Source organism: Microcaecilia unicolor, chromosome 3, assembly GCF_901765095.1.
Source record: "Microcaecilia unicolor chromosome 3, aMicUni1.1, whole genome shotgun sequence".
NCBI lineage: Eukaryota > Metazoa > Chordata > Amphibia > Gymnophiona > Siphonopidae > Microcaecilia > Microcaecilia unicolor.
Genome location: NC_044033.1, coordinates 13,382,070 through 13,395,985, shown reverse-complemented (window position 1 = coordinate 13,395,985; position 13,916 = coordinate 13,382,070). Strand labels below are relative to the sequence as shown.

General features: G+C 42.1%; 1 protein-coding gene across 1 annotated transcript in view; it reads right to left on the bottom strand.

Moving 5' to 3' along the window:
* Positions 1-13,916, bottom strand: part of DNAH8 (dynein axonemal heavy chain 8) — a 1,267,128-nt gene that overhangs the window by 437,138 nt on the left and 816,074 nt on the right. Inside the window, 1 exon segment of the mRNA XM_030199255.1 lies at positions 6,880-7,014. Coding sequence (XP_030055115.1) covers positions 6,880-7,014 — 135 coding nt within the window.

Below are 13,916 nucleotides of genomic sequence, written 5' to 3'. Positions count from 1 at the left end.
AGATGATACCTTTTTTATTGGACATAACTTAATACATTTCTTGATTAGCTTTCGAAGGTTGCCCTTTTTCGTCAGATCGGAAATAAGCAAATGTGGTAGCAGATAAGTATATATAAGAGAAACATCAAAGCATTACTTTGACAGTCTGACAGAGTGGGAGGAGGGGGGTGGGTAGGAAGTATGCATGGGGACATCAAAGCATATCATTGATATTCTAACAGGATGGGTGTGGATAGGTGAGGGGAGGGTGATCAACAGAGACATACAGCTTTATGGTTTATAATGGGCTAGGAACCCCAGATCCTTGTTGTCCTTTCTGTTGGGTGTTAAAATATTCAATCATTCTGACTTCAAAGGTCTTACATTCTTGTATGGTTTTAAAGTTACCTTTCAGGATTCTCACTGTGAAGTCACTGGTACAGTGTCCTGGTCCTGTAAAATGTTGACCAACAGGCGTGGGAACCCTGCCTGCACCAGTACTGTTCATGTGATGTCTATGCAAATTGAATCTTGTCTTAAGCATCTGGCCTGTTTCTCCAATATAGCATCCTTCGTTACATTTTTTACACTGAATGATATATACCACATTGGAAGATGAGCAAGTGAAAGATCCCTTTATGTTGAATATCTTTCCTTTGTGGATGACTTTGGGGTCCTGTGAAATATTTTGGCATAGTTTGCAACTGGATAAATTACAGGGAAGTGTGCCCTTCTGTTCCTTTTCAGTCTGTGATGGAAGTTTACTTCTGATTAGCTTGTGTTTTAAATTGGGTGGCTGTCAGAAGGCCAGTACTGGTGGGGATGGGAATATCTCTTTCAGTAATTCATCCTCCTGGAGTATATGTAGATCTCTTATGATTTTCCTCAGTTTTTCCAGCTCTGGATTGTATGTCACTACAAGCGGGATTCTGTTTGTGGATTTTTTCAAGCCAAGCCACAAGATACCACCGTATCTGCTCTGACCCAGGGGACAGAGACAGACACCTTAAAAGCCTGTCTGCATCCTTCAAACAGAAAGGCTACAACCCCAAAATAATCTCCAAGAATATTGCCTCCTCCCTCAAAACACCCAGGGAGAATCTGCTACAGTACAAGAAGAAAAAATCCACAGACAGAGGAACACCACCTTAGAAGAGTGGCGCAAAACTGTTCTTAGCACTTGGTCCCATGAAGAAGCTCATCGGGAGAGTGAAACGGAAAGCCCCGTTGGGACACGAGCTTTAAGCTAACAATAATGAAAAAGTAAAATTTAGGCAACAGTAATGAATAAGTAAAAATAACAAATGAGTACCTAATGTTTGATCTGAAGTTTAGTTAGGTGCAGGTATTCAGAACAGAAAATTCTAAATATTTACAGTGAAATACAAAAAGAGAAATATAAAAACAAAAAAACCTTTGTTTAAAAAATTCAAATAAACTTCAATGATTGTGGGAGGAGCACAGGAGGTTTCTGACCAATGATATGATCATAGTCCAATATGAGCTGGCACTTGAGGTCTTTTCCTCCTAGCAATAAGATATTGTTTGACAAATTAAATATAGTAACATAGTAGATGACGGCAGAAAAAGACCTGCACGGTCCATCCAGTCTGCCCAACAAGATAACTCATATTTGCTGCTTTTTGTGTATACCCTACTTTGATTTGTACCTGTGCTCTTCAGGGCACAGACCGTATAAGTCTGCCCAGCACTATCCCCGCCTCCCAACCACCTGCCCCTCCTCCCAACCACCGGCTCTGGCACAGACCGTATAAGTCTGCCAAGCACTATCCCCGCCTCCCAACCACCAGCCCCGCCTCCCGATCATGACTAAGCTCCTGAGGATCCATTCCTACGGCACAGGATTCCTTTATGCTTATCCCACGCATGTTTGAATTCCGTTACCGTTTTCATTTCCACCACCTCCCGCGGGAGGGCATTTCAAGTATCCACTACTCTCTCCGTGAAAAAATACTTCCTGACATTTTTCTTGAGTCTGCCCCCCTTCAATCTCATTTTATGTCCTCTCGTTCTACCATCTTCCCATCTCCGGAAAAGGTTCATTTGCGGATTAATACCTTTCAAATATTTGAACGTCTGTATCATATCACCCCTGTTTCTCCTTTCCTCCAGAGTATACAAGTTTAGTTCAGCAAGTCTCTCCTCATACGTCTTGTAACGCAAATCCCATAACATTCTTGTAGCTTTTCTTTGCACCGCTTCAATTCTTTTTACGTCCTTAACAAGATACGGCCTCCAAAACTGAACACAATACTCCAGGTGGGGCCTCACCAACGACTTATACAGGGGCATCAACACCCCCTTTCTTCTGCTGGTCACACCTCTCTCTATACAGCCTAACAACCTTCTAGCTAGGGCCACCGCCTTGTCACACTGTTTCGTCGCCTTCAAATCCTCAGATACTATCACCTCAAGATCCCTCTCTCCGCCCGTACCTATCAGACTCTCCCCGCCTAACACATACGTCTCCCGTGGATTTCTATTCCCTAAGTGCATCACTTTGCATTTCTTCGCATTGAATTTTAATTGCCAAACCTTAGAGCATTCTTCTAGCTTCCTCAGATCCTTTTTCATGTTTTCCACTCCCTCCCGGGTGTCCACTCTGTTACAGATCTTAGTATCATCCGCAAAAAGGCAAACTTTACCTTCTAACCCTTCGGCAATGTCACTCACAAATATATTGAACAGAATCGGCCCCAGCACCGATCCCTGAGGCACTCCACTACTCACCTTTCCCTCCTCTGAGCGAATTCCATTCACCACCACCCTCTGGCGTCTGTCCGTCAACCAGTTCCTAATCCAGTTCACCACTTCAGGTCCTATCTTCAGCCCCTCCAGTTTATTTAAGAGCCTCCTGTGGGGAACCATGTCAAAAGCTTTGCTGAAATCTAAGTAGATTACGTCCATAGCTCGTCCCTGATTCAATTCTCCTGTCACCCAATCAAAGAACTCAATGAGATTCGTTTGGCATGATTTCCCTTTCGTAAAACCATGTTGTCTTGGATCTTGCAACTTATTGGCTTCCAGGAAATTCATTATCCTTTCCTTCAGCATTGCTTCCATTACTTTTCCAATAACCAAAGTGAGGCTTACCGGCCTGTAGTTTCCAGCTTCTTCCCTATCACCACTTTTGTGAAGAGGGACCATCTCTGCCGTTCTCCAATCCCTCGGAACCTTTCCCGTCTGCAAGGATATATTAAACAAATCTTTAAGAGGACCCGCCAAAACCTCTTTGAGCTCCCTCAATATCCTGCGGTGGATCCCGTCCGGTCCCATGGCTTTGTCCACCTTTAGCTTTTCAAGTTGTTGATACACATTTTCTACCGCGAACGGTGCTCTATCCACTTCATTCTCAATTGTACTATTTCCTGTCCATCGCGGTCCTTCTCCAGGATTTTCCTCTGTGAAAGCAGAACAAAAGTATCTATTTAGCAAATTTGCTTTTTCTTCATCATTTTCCACATAGCGGTTCGCAGTATTTTTAGTCTCACAATTCCCTTTTTAGTCATTCTCCTTTCACTAATATACCTGAAGAAATTTTTGTCACCCCTCCTTACATTTCTAGCCATTTGTTCTTCCGCTTGCGCTTTTGCCAGTCGTATCTCTCTCTTGGCTTCTTTCATTTTCATCCGGTATTCCTCCATGTGTTCCTTTTCTTGAGTTTTTCTGTATTTCTGGAACGCCAACTCTTTAGCCTTTATTTTTTTCAACCACTTGCTTGGAGAACCATATCGGTTTCCTTTTTCTCTTGCTTTTATTTACTTTCCTTACATAAAGGTTTGTGGCCCTATTTATAGCTTCTTTCAGCCTGGACCACTGTCCTTCAACTTCTCGTATTTCCTCCCAGCCCATCATCTCCTTCCTCAGGTATTCCCCCATTTTACTAAAGTCAGCACGCTTGAAATCCAGGACTTTGAGTTTTGAGTGGCCGCTCTCCACTTTAGCTGTTCTATCAAATCAAACCGTTTGATGGTCACTGCTGCCCAGGTGGGCACCCACTCGGATATTTGACACGCTATCCCCATTTGTGAGCACCAGAACCAGTGTCGCTCCCTCCCTCGTGGGTTCCATCACCATTTGTCTGAGCAAAACACTTTGGAATGCATCCAAGATCCCTCTACTTCTTTCCGATTCCGCAGACGGAACCTTCCAATCTACATCCGGCAGATTGAAATCTCCCAGCAACAGCACCTCTCTCTTGCTTCCCAACTTTTGAATATCTGCGATCAGGTCTTTATCTAATTCCTCCAATTGTGTCGGAGGTCTGTAGACAACACCCACGTTGGCAGAGGTTCTATCATCTCTTTTTAAGGTGATCCATATCGCTTCTTCCTTTCCCCAGGTCCCTGTCATTTCAATCGCAGTAATATCATTCCTCACATACAGAGCTACTCCGCCACCTTTACAACCCTCTCTATCCTTCCTAAATAGATTATAGCCTGGTATGTTTGCATCCCATTCATGGGAACCATTTAGCCATGTCTCTGTGATTGCTACAACATCCAAGTCTGCCTCCAACATCAGGGCCTGAAGGTCATGAACTTTATTGCTTAGACTAAATGCAGAGATACGTTGTCAATTTTGGTTTCTTCAACTTCCTATTGAGTTATGAATGTTTAGCATGTCCTCATGTAATGGAATCTAATACTTGTCAACATAATTTATTTATTTGTTACATTTGTACCCCCGCACTTTCCCACTCATAGCAGGTTCAATGCAGCTTACACAGTAGTAGGATTACAAAGTATAGTGCAGAGAAAGCAGGCTAAGCTTAGCAGAGTAATGGGGATGTGTAGATAGGTAATATTAAAGGGAGAGGGGGTAGAGGAGGTAGGAGGAGGTGCTGGTTTTAGGCTAGATTGAGATAATCAGGGGAAAGGGTCAGTGTAAGTAAAGGGAAAAGTTGGAGGAGGTGTGGTCTGAGTCATTTCCATTGCCGCAGGATCAGGTGATCAATAGGTGGATTTGTAGGGTTAGGTCGTGTCGTTTGGATAAGCTTTCTTAAATAGATGGGTTTTCAGCGATTTTCTAAAGGGTAGGTAGTCTTTAATAGAACGAATGGGTCTGGGTAAGGCATTCCAGAGTTGACTGCCTTTGAAGGAGAATGTAATGTAAATAATAATAATAATAATAATAATAATAATAAATAATGTAAATGTTTATATGGACTGCAATACTCCATAGGCTGTTTGTGCCATCTTTTTTCCCAAATGAATTTATTTATATAGAGCACACTCAAAATCAGAATCTACAATAGTAAGCACCATAGCTGTTATCTGTCATCAACAGGAGAACCTCCTTCTAGGCACTTGATTAAAAAAGATCACCGTTATCAGACATAAAATTGATAGTATTGGTAAAATGGTCTGACCACGTAAGAGGGATATTTTTTTCTTTTTGACCTGCGATGAACAAAATTAGATATACAAATGGAATACAGCAGGGATCCTCAAATCCAGTCCTTGAGATCCAAAACCCAGCCTGATTTTCAAGATTTACACAATGAATATGTATGAGATTTATTTGCATTCACATGTACCCCAGGCTAGGTTGTGGACCTCAAGGACTGGATTTGAGGACCTCTGGAACACAGTCTATCCTAATAGAGAGAATGAGGAAATTGAGTGGTATGGTTTCTTACCATATTTTTACTAGAGTGTATAAGAACATAAGAATAGCCGTACTGGATAAGACCATTGGTCCATCTAGCCCAGTATCTTCCTTCCAACAGTGTCCAATCCAGGTCACTACCTGACAGAATCCAAGAGAAGCAAGATTTCATGCTACCAATCCCAGGAATTAGCAGCTTTCCACATGCCTACCTTAATTTGCAAATTGTGAACTTTGCTTCCAAGAACTTGTCCAAACATTTTTTTTATACCCAGATACATTAATTGCTTTTACCACATTCTATGGCAATGAGTTCCAGAGCTTAACTACTTGTTGAGTGAAAAAATATTTTCTCCTATTCATTTTAAAAGTATTACAACGTAACTTTATGGGCCATCCCCTAGTTTTTGTACTTTTTGAAATAGTAAACAATCAATTCACCATTTTCCCACTCTACTCCAGGATTCTGTAGGCTCTATCATATTCTCTTTCAGCTGTCTCTTCTCCATTCTGTGAGAACACTGTTAAGAATTATTTCAATTTTTTAAAATTATGTGTTTGGTTTATTTGCAAGGAAGAGTGTGATTGGTCTTCTTTTCCAGCATGGTGATATGTAGCCTTAAAACTTTCATATTCTGATTTTGTTCTTTCAGAAACTGCAGCGGAAGGGGGGGACACGTGTTAATAACTTACTTTATTTTTGAGTTTTCTTAAATGTGAATATAATGCACAGCCATCATGACCTTGTCAAAGATGTGTACTTTTTCAACCTAACCCTGCTCCTTTTTCCTCACGGCAAAAGAACGTGCACTGTCAACAGCAAAACATACTTCTACACACACTGGGGGAAGGTGCAATTTTCACACAAGCTTTTTGTGTAGGTAGACATCTGTTTACCTACATAAAAAAATAAAATTAAATACCATATTAGCATTTGTGCTTGATTGTCATATGGGAAACATTGTGATGGTGTTGTATGGAGAATGAGATGAGTAAGCTTTATTAATATTAAAACCAGGGCTTTTTTTGAGGGGGTACTTTTCCATTGTCTGCTAAAATTGACCCATGGACCCCAAATTTTAATGAAAGAGCTCAGGCTCTACACACCAATTCTGCCTTGTCATAGATTCTGTGACTGGTTGTAGGGGTTCTGGCTATTGTGTGATGTCCCTCAGTGATAACCCCACCCTTGAAGGGTTGCCCAGCATTTGAGTACCGGCACCTTTTTTGAAAGAATAAACACACTGATTAAAACTGTTAAATTCTTACCAGTTTAGAGAGGTTCATATCTCTCAGAACCTTCATGACAATACTTAATTCACTGTCTTCTGGCCTAGCCCTCTTTTGAGCTCCAAGAGTTCTTAGTACAGAAAGGATATTCCTTAGACCAAAGTCATAATGAACCTACAAAATGATGCAAAGAGTGTATTTATAAATTAATTCAAAGTTCTGCCGCCTTAGGTCTCACATACAGTTATATAAAAACAAGTAGCTTGTCATTTTTTTATAGCACGCATTTTACAACTTCATATACTCTATAACTCAGTTTGTAGGCTCAGTGGCAAGTACTTAGCTATACAAGAGATGGGCTTGATTCCAAAGTTGAGCTTCTGCTTCCTAAACCAGCCAAGGATGGGGATCATGTGGAAGTAGTTAATGCATGTAGTAGTTGGTGGGGGAGCTTTATCTACTTCTCAGTGACCAGCTTTAGGTTTTATGTTCATGTTTCTGGATTCTAGAGGAAGCCAAGGACTGTCCATTTAATAGAGGCCTGACTGAAAGAGAGGTAGAAGGCATTTGAGCAGTTTTTGTGTGGGACAAGAAAAATGATATAGGATATTTCCAGATGGCAAATGTCTTCCACTTAAAACTGTAAGGCCATCTAGTGGAGTCTCTCATAGAAGCCATAAGGATCTGGATTATGTTGTCAGACATATTCAGGGCAGGCAAGGTTACCCCCTCAGTATCTAGTGGTAAAAGAGAGACACCTGGTATTGGGGTGTTTCATTGTCCTTCAAGCCTGCATGATCAATGTTGGAGACTTCCCACATCTAATGGGTTTCTTTATGGATAACTCCTAAAAAAAATAGTAAACCAGACCTGTTTTGCCCAATATAGGGCTATGAGAATCACAAAGTTTTAGGATATGCATATAGAATACCTTCCCCCAATCTAGGAGGAAGGTGTCTGAGGCTAGTTTGCCATGGGAACCTCCCCTGAATAAAAACTGAAGTGCCTGTCTGTTCTGAGGAGATATGAAGAGATTCAACATGGGTGTAGCCTAGTGGTTAGTGCAGTGGACTTTGATCCTGAGGAACTGAGTTCAATTCCCACTGCAGCTCCTTGTGACCTTGGGCAAGTCACTTAACCCTCCATTGCCCCTGGTACAAAATAAGTACCTGAATATATGTAAACCACTTTGAATGCAGTTGCATAAACCACAGAAATGCAGTATATCAAGTCCCATTTCCCTTAATTCACTATCCCTAAGTACAGAGACCACTCATGGAAGTACATGGCTCAGCTTTTTTACTGGCACTTTTCTTTTCCTATTATATAAGTTGCTCTGAGAATTATCCCATGCAAGATGGCCCAGTTCCACATCCTGACAATCTTCCAATACAGAAGACAGGGCTGTGTAGATGAGAATGTGATGGAGATACAAATTAATGAGTAGCAAATTAACTGGACCAGATGGTATGTGCCCCAGACCACTGAGAGAACTCAAACATGAAATTGCAGACTGAAAACTATCATTAAAACCATTTACAGTTGGACTTCCGGTGACGTCACGCTCTGCAATGGCGGTCTGATTGCGGAGCTCCCGTCTTCCAGCCCGAAAACGAGCTAATATAACGAGCAAACGATCCACAAAACAAGGTGGAAGCTACGAGAGAGTGAAGCGATAGCACCGCGATTTGTAAGATGGCCGATACAAAACTCAAAAAGGCAGATTTGGCGAACTTCGCTTACCGCCAACGGGAACGTGCGTCAGAGATTCCGGCCGGAGAGCACGAAGGCCAAGAGTACGCATCTAGCCCGAATTCGCCGGTGAGCCAGAGAGAGAGAGAAACTGAAGGTCAAAACGAGGTCCCGCCGGACAAATGGGACCAATTAAGTACTTGGCTCCAGGATATAAAAAAAGATATAAAAGAGATGCGCCAAGATTTCGCGCAACTGAGCGCGGATTTGAGGGAAGAAATCAAAGACCTGGGGAGCCGTGTCAATGAGGTAGAAATGGGGCTAGAAGAACATGCAGAAACTTTAAATGAAGTAGAGAAACATGTGGCAGAACACCAATCGGATATGAAATTTCTGACGGACAAGGTGGAAGACCTTGAAAATAGAAGCCGACGCTCCAACATTAGAGTGCGAGGCCTACCGGATCTGCCTGAATATAATAATTGTGAAAAAGTAGTGCAAGCAATAGCAGCCCAACTTCTCTCCACATCTGACCATCCAATAGCCCCAGAAACTATTCGACTAGAACGAGCACATCGGGCGTTGGGGTCAAGAAAGGCAAATACGCCAAAAGATATTGTGGCCTGCTTCTCGGAGTTCAAAGTGAAAGAAGAAGTCATGCACCAAGCTAGAGTGGCCAGCCCAATCACATGGGAGACATACCCCATTGAACTGTTTCAAGACCTAGCAGCTACCACCTTAAAACGGCGTGGAGAACTGCGCCCGCTGACGGAGAAGCTTAGAGCAGAAGGAATAAAATACAGATGGCAACATCCGTTTGCCCTAACATTTTATAAAGAAGGCAAACAACGCAAGGTGGCATCGCTAGAAGAGGCTCATGAATATTTGGGTCAGGAAAAGATGGATAAAACATCGACACCAAAACCATCGTCAGGATTTCAAAGAAATGTTAAGCAGAAGTGGCAGAGAGTCTCAAAAGGTCGTGGAAGGCTGCGGAGACAAGCGTCAGAGCAGACAATAATACCAGAGAAAGGCCCGTGAAAGAGCAATCACACTTGGAATACAAAGATAACACATGAGGTGTTAATAATATGATAAACTGGATCGGGCTAGATCACACTGAGCAACAAAGAAGGATCAAACAAATTGAGCAGGCTGGAAAAGTAAACGGGACCGGAAGTCCACACCATTATAGGCATGATCTCGATTGCAATAGAGATGTGCTATATCAGGTTATGGGGAAAGGAGGGAGGGGGGAGGGGGGGAGGAGGGAGGGAAAGGTGGTGTATAAGTAATGACTTATGGATTGATGTTGGGGGATAAAGTGTTCAAATGTGTAACATTTAATGTGCGGGGCTTGAACTCACCTACGAAACGCCAATTAACATTCAAAGAAATGGTGCGCTTAAACGCAGATGTGGTACTCTTACAAGAGACACACCTGAAAAAAGATTATGAGAAGTTAGTGTGCCATAAACGATACCCCACTATATATTTCTCATCTTGTACAAGCAATTCAAAACAGAGGGGGGTGTTAATAGCGTTGTCTAGCGCACTCCCTTGGGAGGTTAGTAAGGTTATAAAAGATGTAGAAGGTAGATTTTTGATAATGTTAGTATCACTGTATAATGTTCAATATACAATTGTTAATGTTTATGCACCAAACACGGGACAGGGATTGTTTGTGGAAAAAGTAGAACAGCAAATACAAAAGCACTTGCAAGGTCACCTAATAATGGGTGGAGATTTTAATCTCACAATCCAACCACACTTAGATAACTCCACAGGCCAGGCAGTATATGCTAAATCAGACAGGAAAATATGGAGGAGATTCATGGCTAGATGGGGCCTAACAGATATATGGAGAACCAAGCATGGCCAAGAAAGAGATTACACATATTACTCTTCCCAATATAAAACATATTCTAGAATAGATGGATGGATGGGAGATGTGATAGTGGTAAATAGAACACGGGAAACATATATTGAACCTCGTACCTGGTCTGACCATGCCCCAGTGGTCCTAGAGTTAATGGCGGGGGCCCGACAGGTGGGCGCCAGATATTGGCGGATGGACGAGGCGCTTCTATTGGACACTAAAAATATCCCGGTAATAGAGAAATATATTCTGGAATATCTGGAATATAATGATGTGGGAGAGATCCACCCACAATTTGTGTGGGAGGGGCTTAAAGCAGTGCTCCGAGGGAAATTAATAGCGTTGAGAACCCATCTGACAAAAGAACGAGCAGCACAGGAAGATAATATTAGAACAGAATTACGGCAGCTTGAGCAACAACATAAAAAAGACCCCAAAGACACTAAAGAACTGTCAAAAATGCAGGAATTGAGATTAAAGCTGAATGAGTTACAGATGGTAGATTTAGCTGTCAAACTGCAAATAGCACAGCAGGAAAATTTCGAGTTTGGAGACAAAGCGGGTAGGCTACTAGCATGTAAGCTAAAAAAAATGTCTCAACGCAATTATATAGGGGGTATACAAACGGCAGAAGGGGGCTATATCTCACAACTTGAACACATACATGAGGCATTTCTTGCTCACTTCACCAATCTATATGAACCAGAACAAACGCCTGAATTAGATGAAATAGAGCAATACTTGCAAGAGGCAGAATTACCTCAGATAGGGAGAGGGGGGTCGACCCATTTATCCGCACCCATCACAGCGGAGGAGATAGGGTGGGCAATAACAGATATGGCAAATGGTAAAGCTCCTGGCCCTGATGGATTCCCCACAAGATTTTATAAATTATTTAGTAGACACCTTATACCAGTATTACAGAAACTCTTTAATGCACTGGAGGACTTGCAGAAGCTACCAGACACCTGGAGACTGGCAGCGATAACTTTAATACTAAAACCAGGGAAAAACCCGAAATTATGTAGCTCTTACAGACCAATATCACTCCTAAATGTGGATTATAAGATTTTCACAAAAATCTTGGCCCGAAGGTTACAGAAGCAACTACCAGGGGTTATACATACAGATCAGGCGGGATTTATAGAGGGGCGCCAGACCTTTGACAATATAAGGTGTCTAATGCATATTATTCAACAGGTGAGAGACGACCAGACCCCGGCGGTACTGCTATCAATAGACGCAGAAAAAGCGTTTGACCGCGTGGACTGGTAGTTTCTATTTGCAACATTACAACGAATAGGTATCGATGGGAGGTTTTTGAGCTGGTTACGCTTACTATATCAGACACCAATGGCCACCATAAAGGTCAATGGGACATACACAAAAACATTTAACCTTTGGCGGGGAACCAGACAGGGATGTGCAATGTCACCACTGCTGTTTGCCCTGTCATTGGAACCATTGGCCAATATGATTAGGAAAGATAGAGAGGTGACAGGGGTGGTGAGGGGCTTAAGGGAACATAAACTTATGCTGTTTGCCGATGATATTCTGATGACAGTCTCGAATCCACTGAAGGCGGTAGAGAGGATAGTAGCACATTTAGCAAGATATGGGCAATTATCGGGATTTAAACCCAATCTAGACAAGTCGATCTTCCTTAATCTCACGGTACCACCTGAGGAACTGGAGGCCCTTAAGGCCGCCTTCCCTTTTGTATGGGCGACAAAATCCATACGATATTTGGGAATACAGGTAACAACACAAATAGAGGGACTATTTGCAGCTAACTTTCCCCAAAAAGTTGAAGAATTATTTAGCGAATTAGATAAGTGGGAAGGACTTAATGTCTCCTGGAAAGGACGTATTAATGCGATTAAAATGATGCTGCTCCCGAAATTGTTGTATTTATTCATGGCAATTCCAATTCCAATCCCCAATAGCTTTTTTGCAAAACTCAATCGCAAAATATTCGCATATATATGGAAAAAAACGCCCACCAAGAGTACGGCGAACTATGATGTACCAAACTTGGGAGAGAGGAGGAATGGGGGTACCAAATTTTTACTTATATTATCAAGCAGCACAACTTCGTATTTTGGCAGAATGGTCCCCTGGAGCAACTAAGAAATGGTTACATTGGGAAAGAGCATGGTTGGGTAGGAGAGCAATTGGGGACATTTTATGGATACCAGGGGAGGAATTGGTCCCCATAATTAAACAAATTCCCATTGGATTAAAACATCCTATGTGGACATGGTATCAAGTGAGGAAGAAGCTTTTCCCTGAGAGGAATTATTATCGGCAAACGGCTATAAGGTGGGCAACAGGATTCTCAATAGGGAAATCGGAGAAGGTATTTGAGATATGGGCCCAAGCAGGGTTATGCACACTGGGACAGTTATGGAAAGAGGGAAAAATGCTTCCATTCAAAGAGCTCCAGGAAGAGTATGGTCTAAAAGAAAGAGATCTCACATATTACTGTAACTTACGTAGCTTCATTAAAAAGAAAGCGCAAGATGAGTTAGACCTAGCCGAAACAGATCTGGAGATAGCTATTAGTAGAGGGGGAGGCAGGGGAGGTATAACTCGCATATATTTGGCCCTGCTGGGGCGCACCGACCCACAGGTGCGCTATCAAGCCCAGTGGGAAGATGCGTTACAGACCACATACACCAAAACAGAATGGAAAGCAAATTACAAATACTTACTTAAGCCATCACTAGCACAATCAGTGAATGAAAATGGGTTTAAAATATTGTATTGGTGGTACTACACGCCTGAACGCCTCCATAAGATGTACCCGGGAGTCTCGGGGCAATGTTGGAGAGAATGTGGACAAAGGGGATCATTCTACCACATTTGGTGGACTTGCGAGAAAGTAAAGATATATTGGAAAGCTGTAATTGAACTGGTTAACAGCATACTGCAGAGCACATTTGCATGGAAAGCGGAGAACTGTTTGCTTCATTTCCGGCCAGCGTCCATACCAAGCTGGCAGCACAGACTAGCGATTCAATATTTTGTAGCTGCAAAGATAGGCTTGGCTCGAAAGTGGAAGCAAGTAGAGACACCATCCTTACAGATGGTAACTAGGAAAGTAGACTTTCTTTACCAAATGTCCAAGCTAACAGCCATGCGAAGAGGATCCGTACTATCTTTTAATAAGATATGGACACTTTATGAACAATATAATGATTACACTCAGTCACCACCTGGGTAGGGAGGGAGGGTACGATATGGTTGATCAGAGGGGGGGAATTTAACAAATGAAAAGCAAATTGTAATTGAAATGTTGGCAGTTTGTAAGCTGTTTATTTGATAACAATTTCAATAAAAAAAAAAAAAACATTTACAGTTCCTGAAGATTGCATGGTGGCCAATGTAATATCAATTTTTTAAATGGTTTCAGGGGTGATCTAAGGACTATAGATCCTACATCACTGTGTCAGGAGTGCTGACAGTTTTGATCCAGCCCTTAGAACAGGGTTTTTCAACCTAG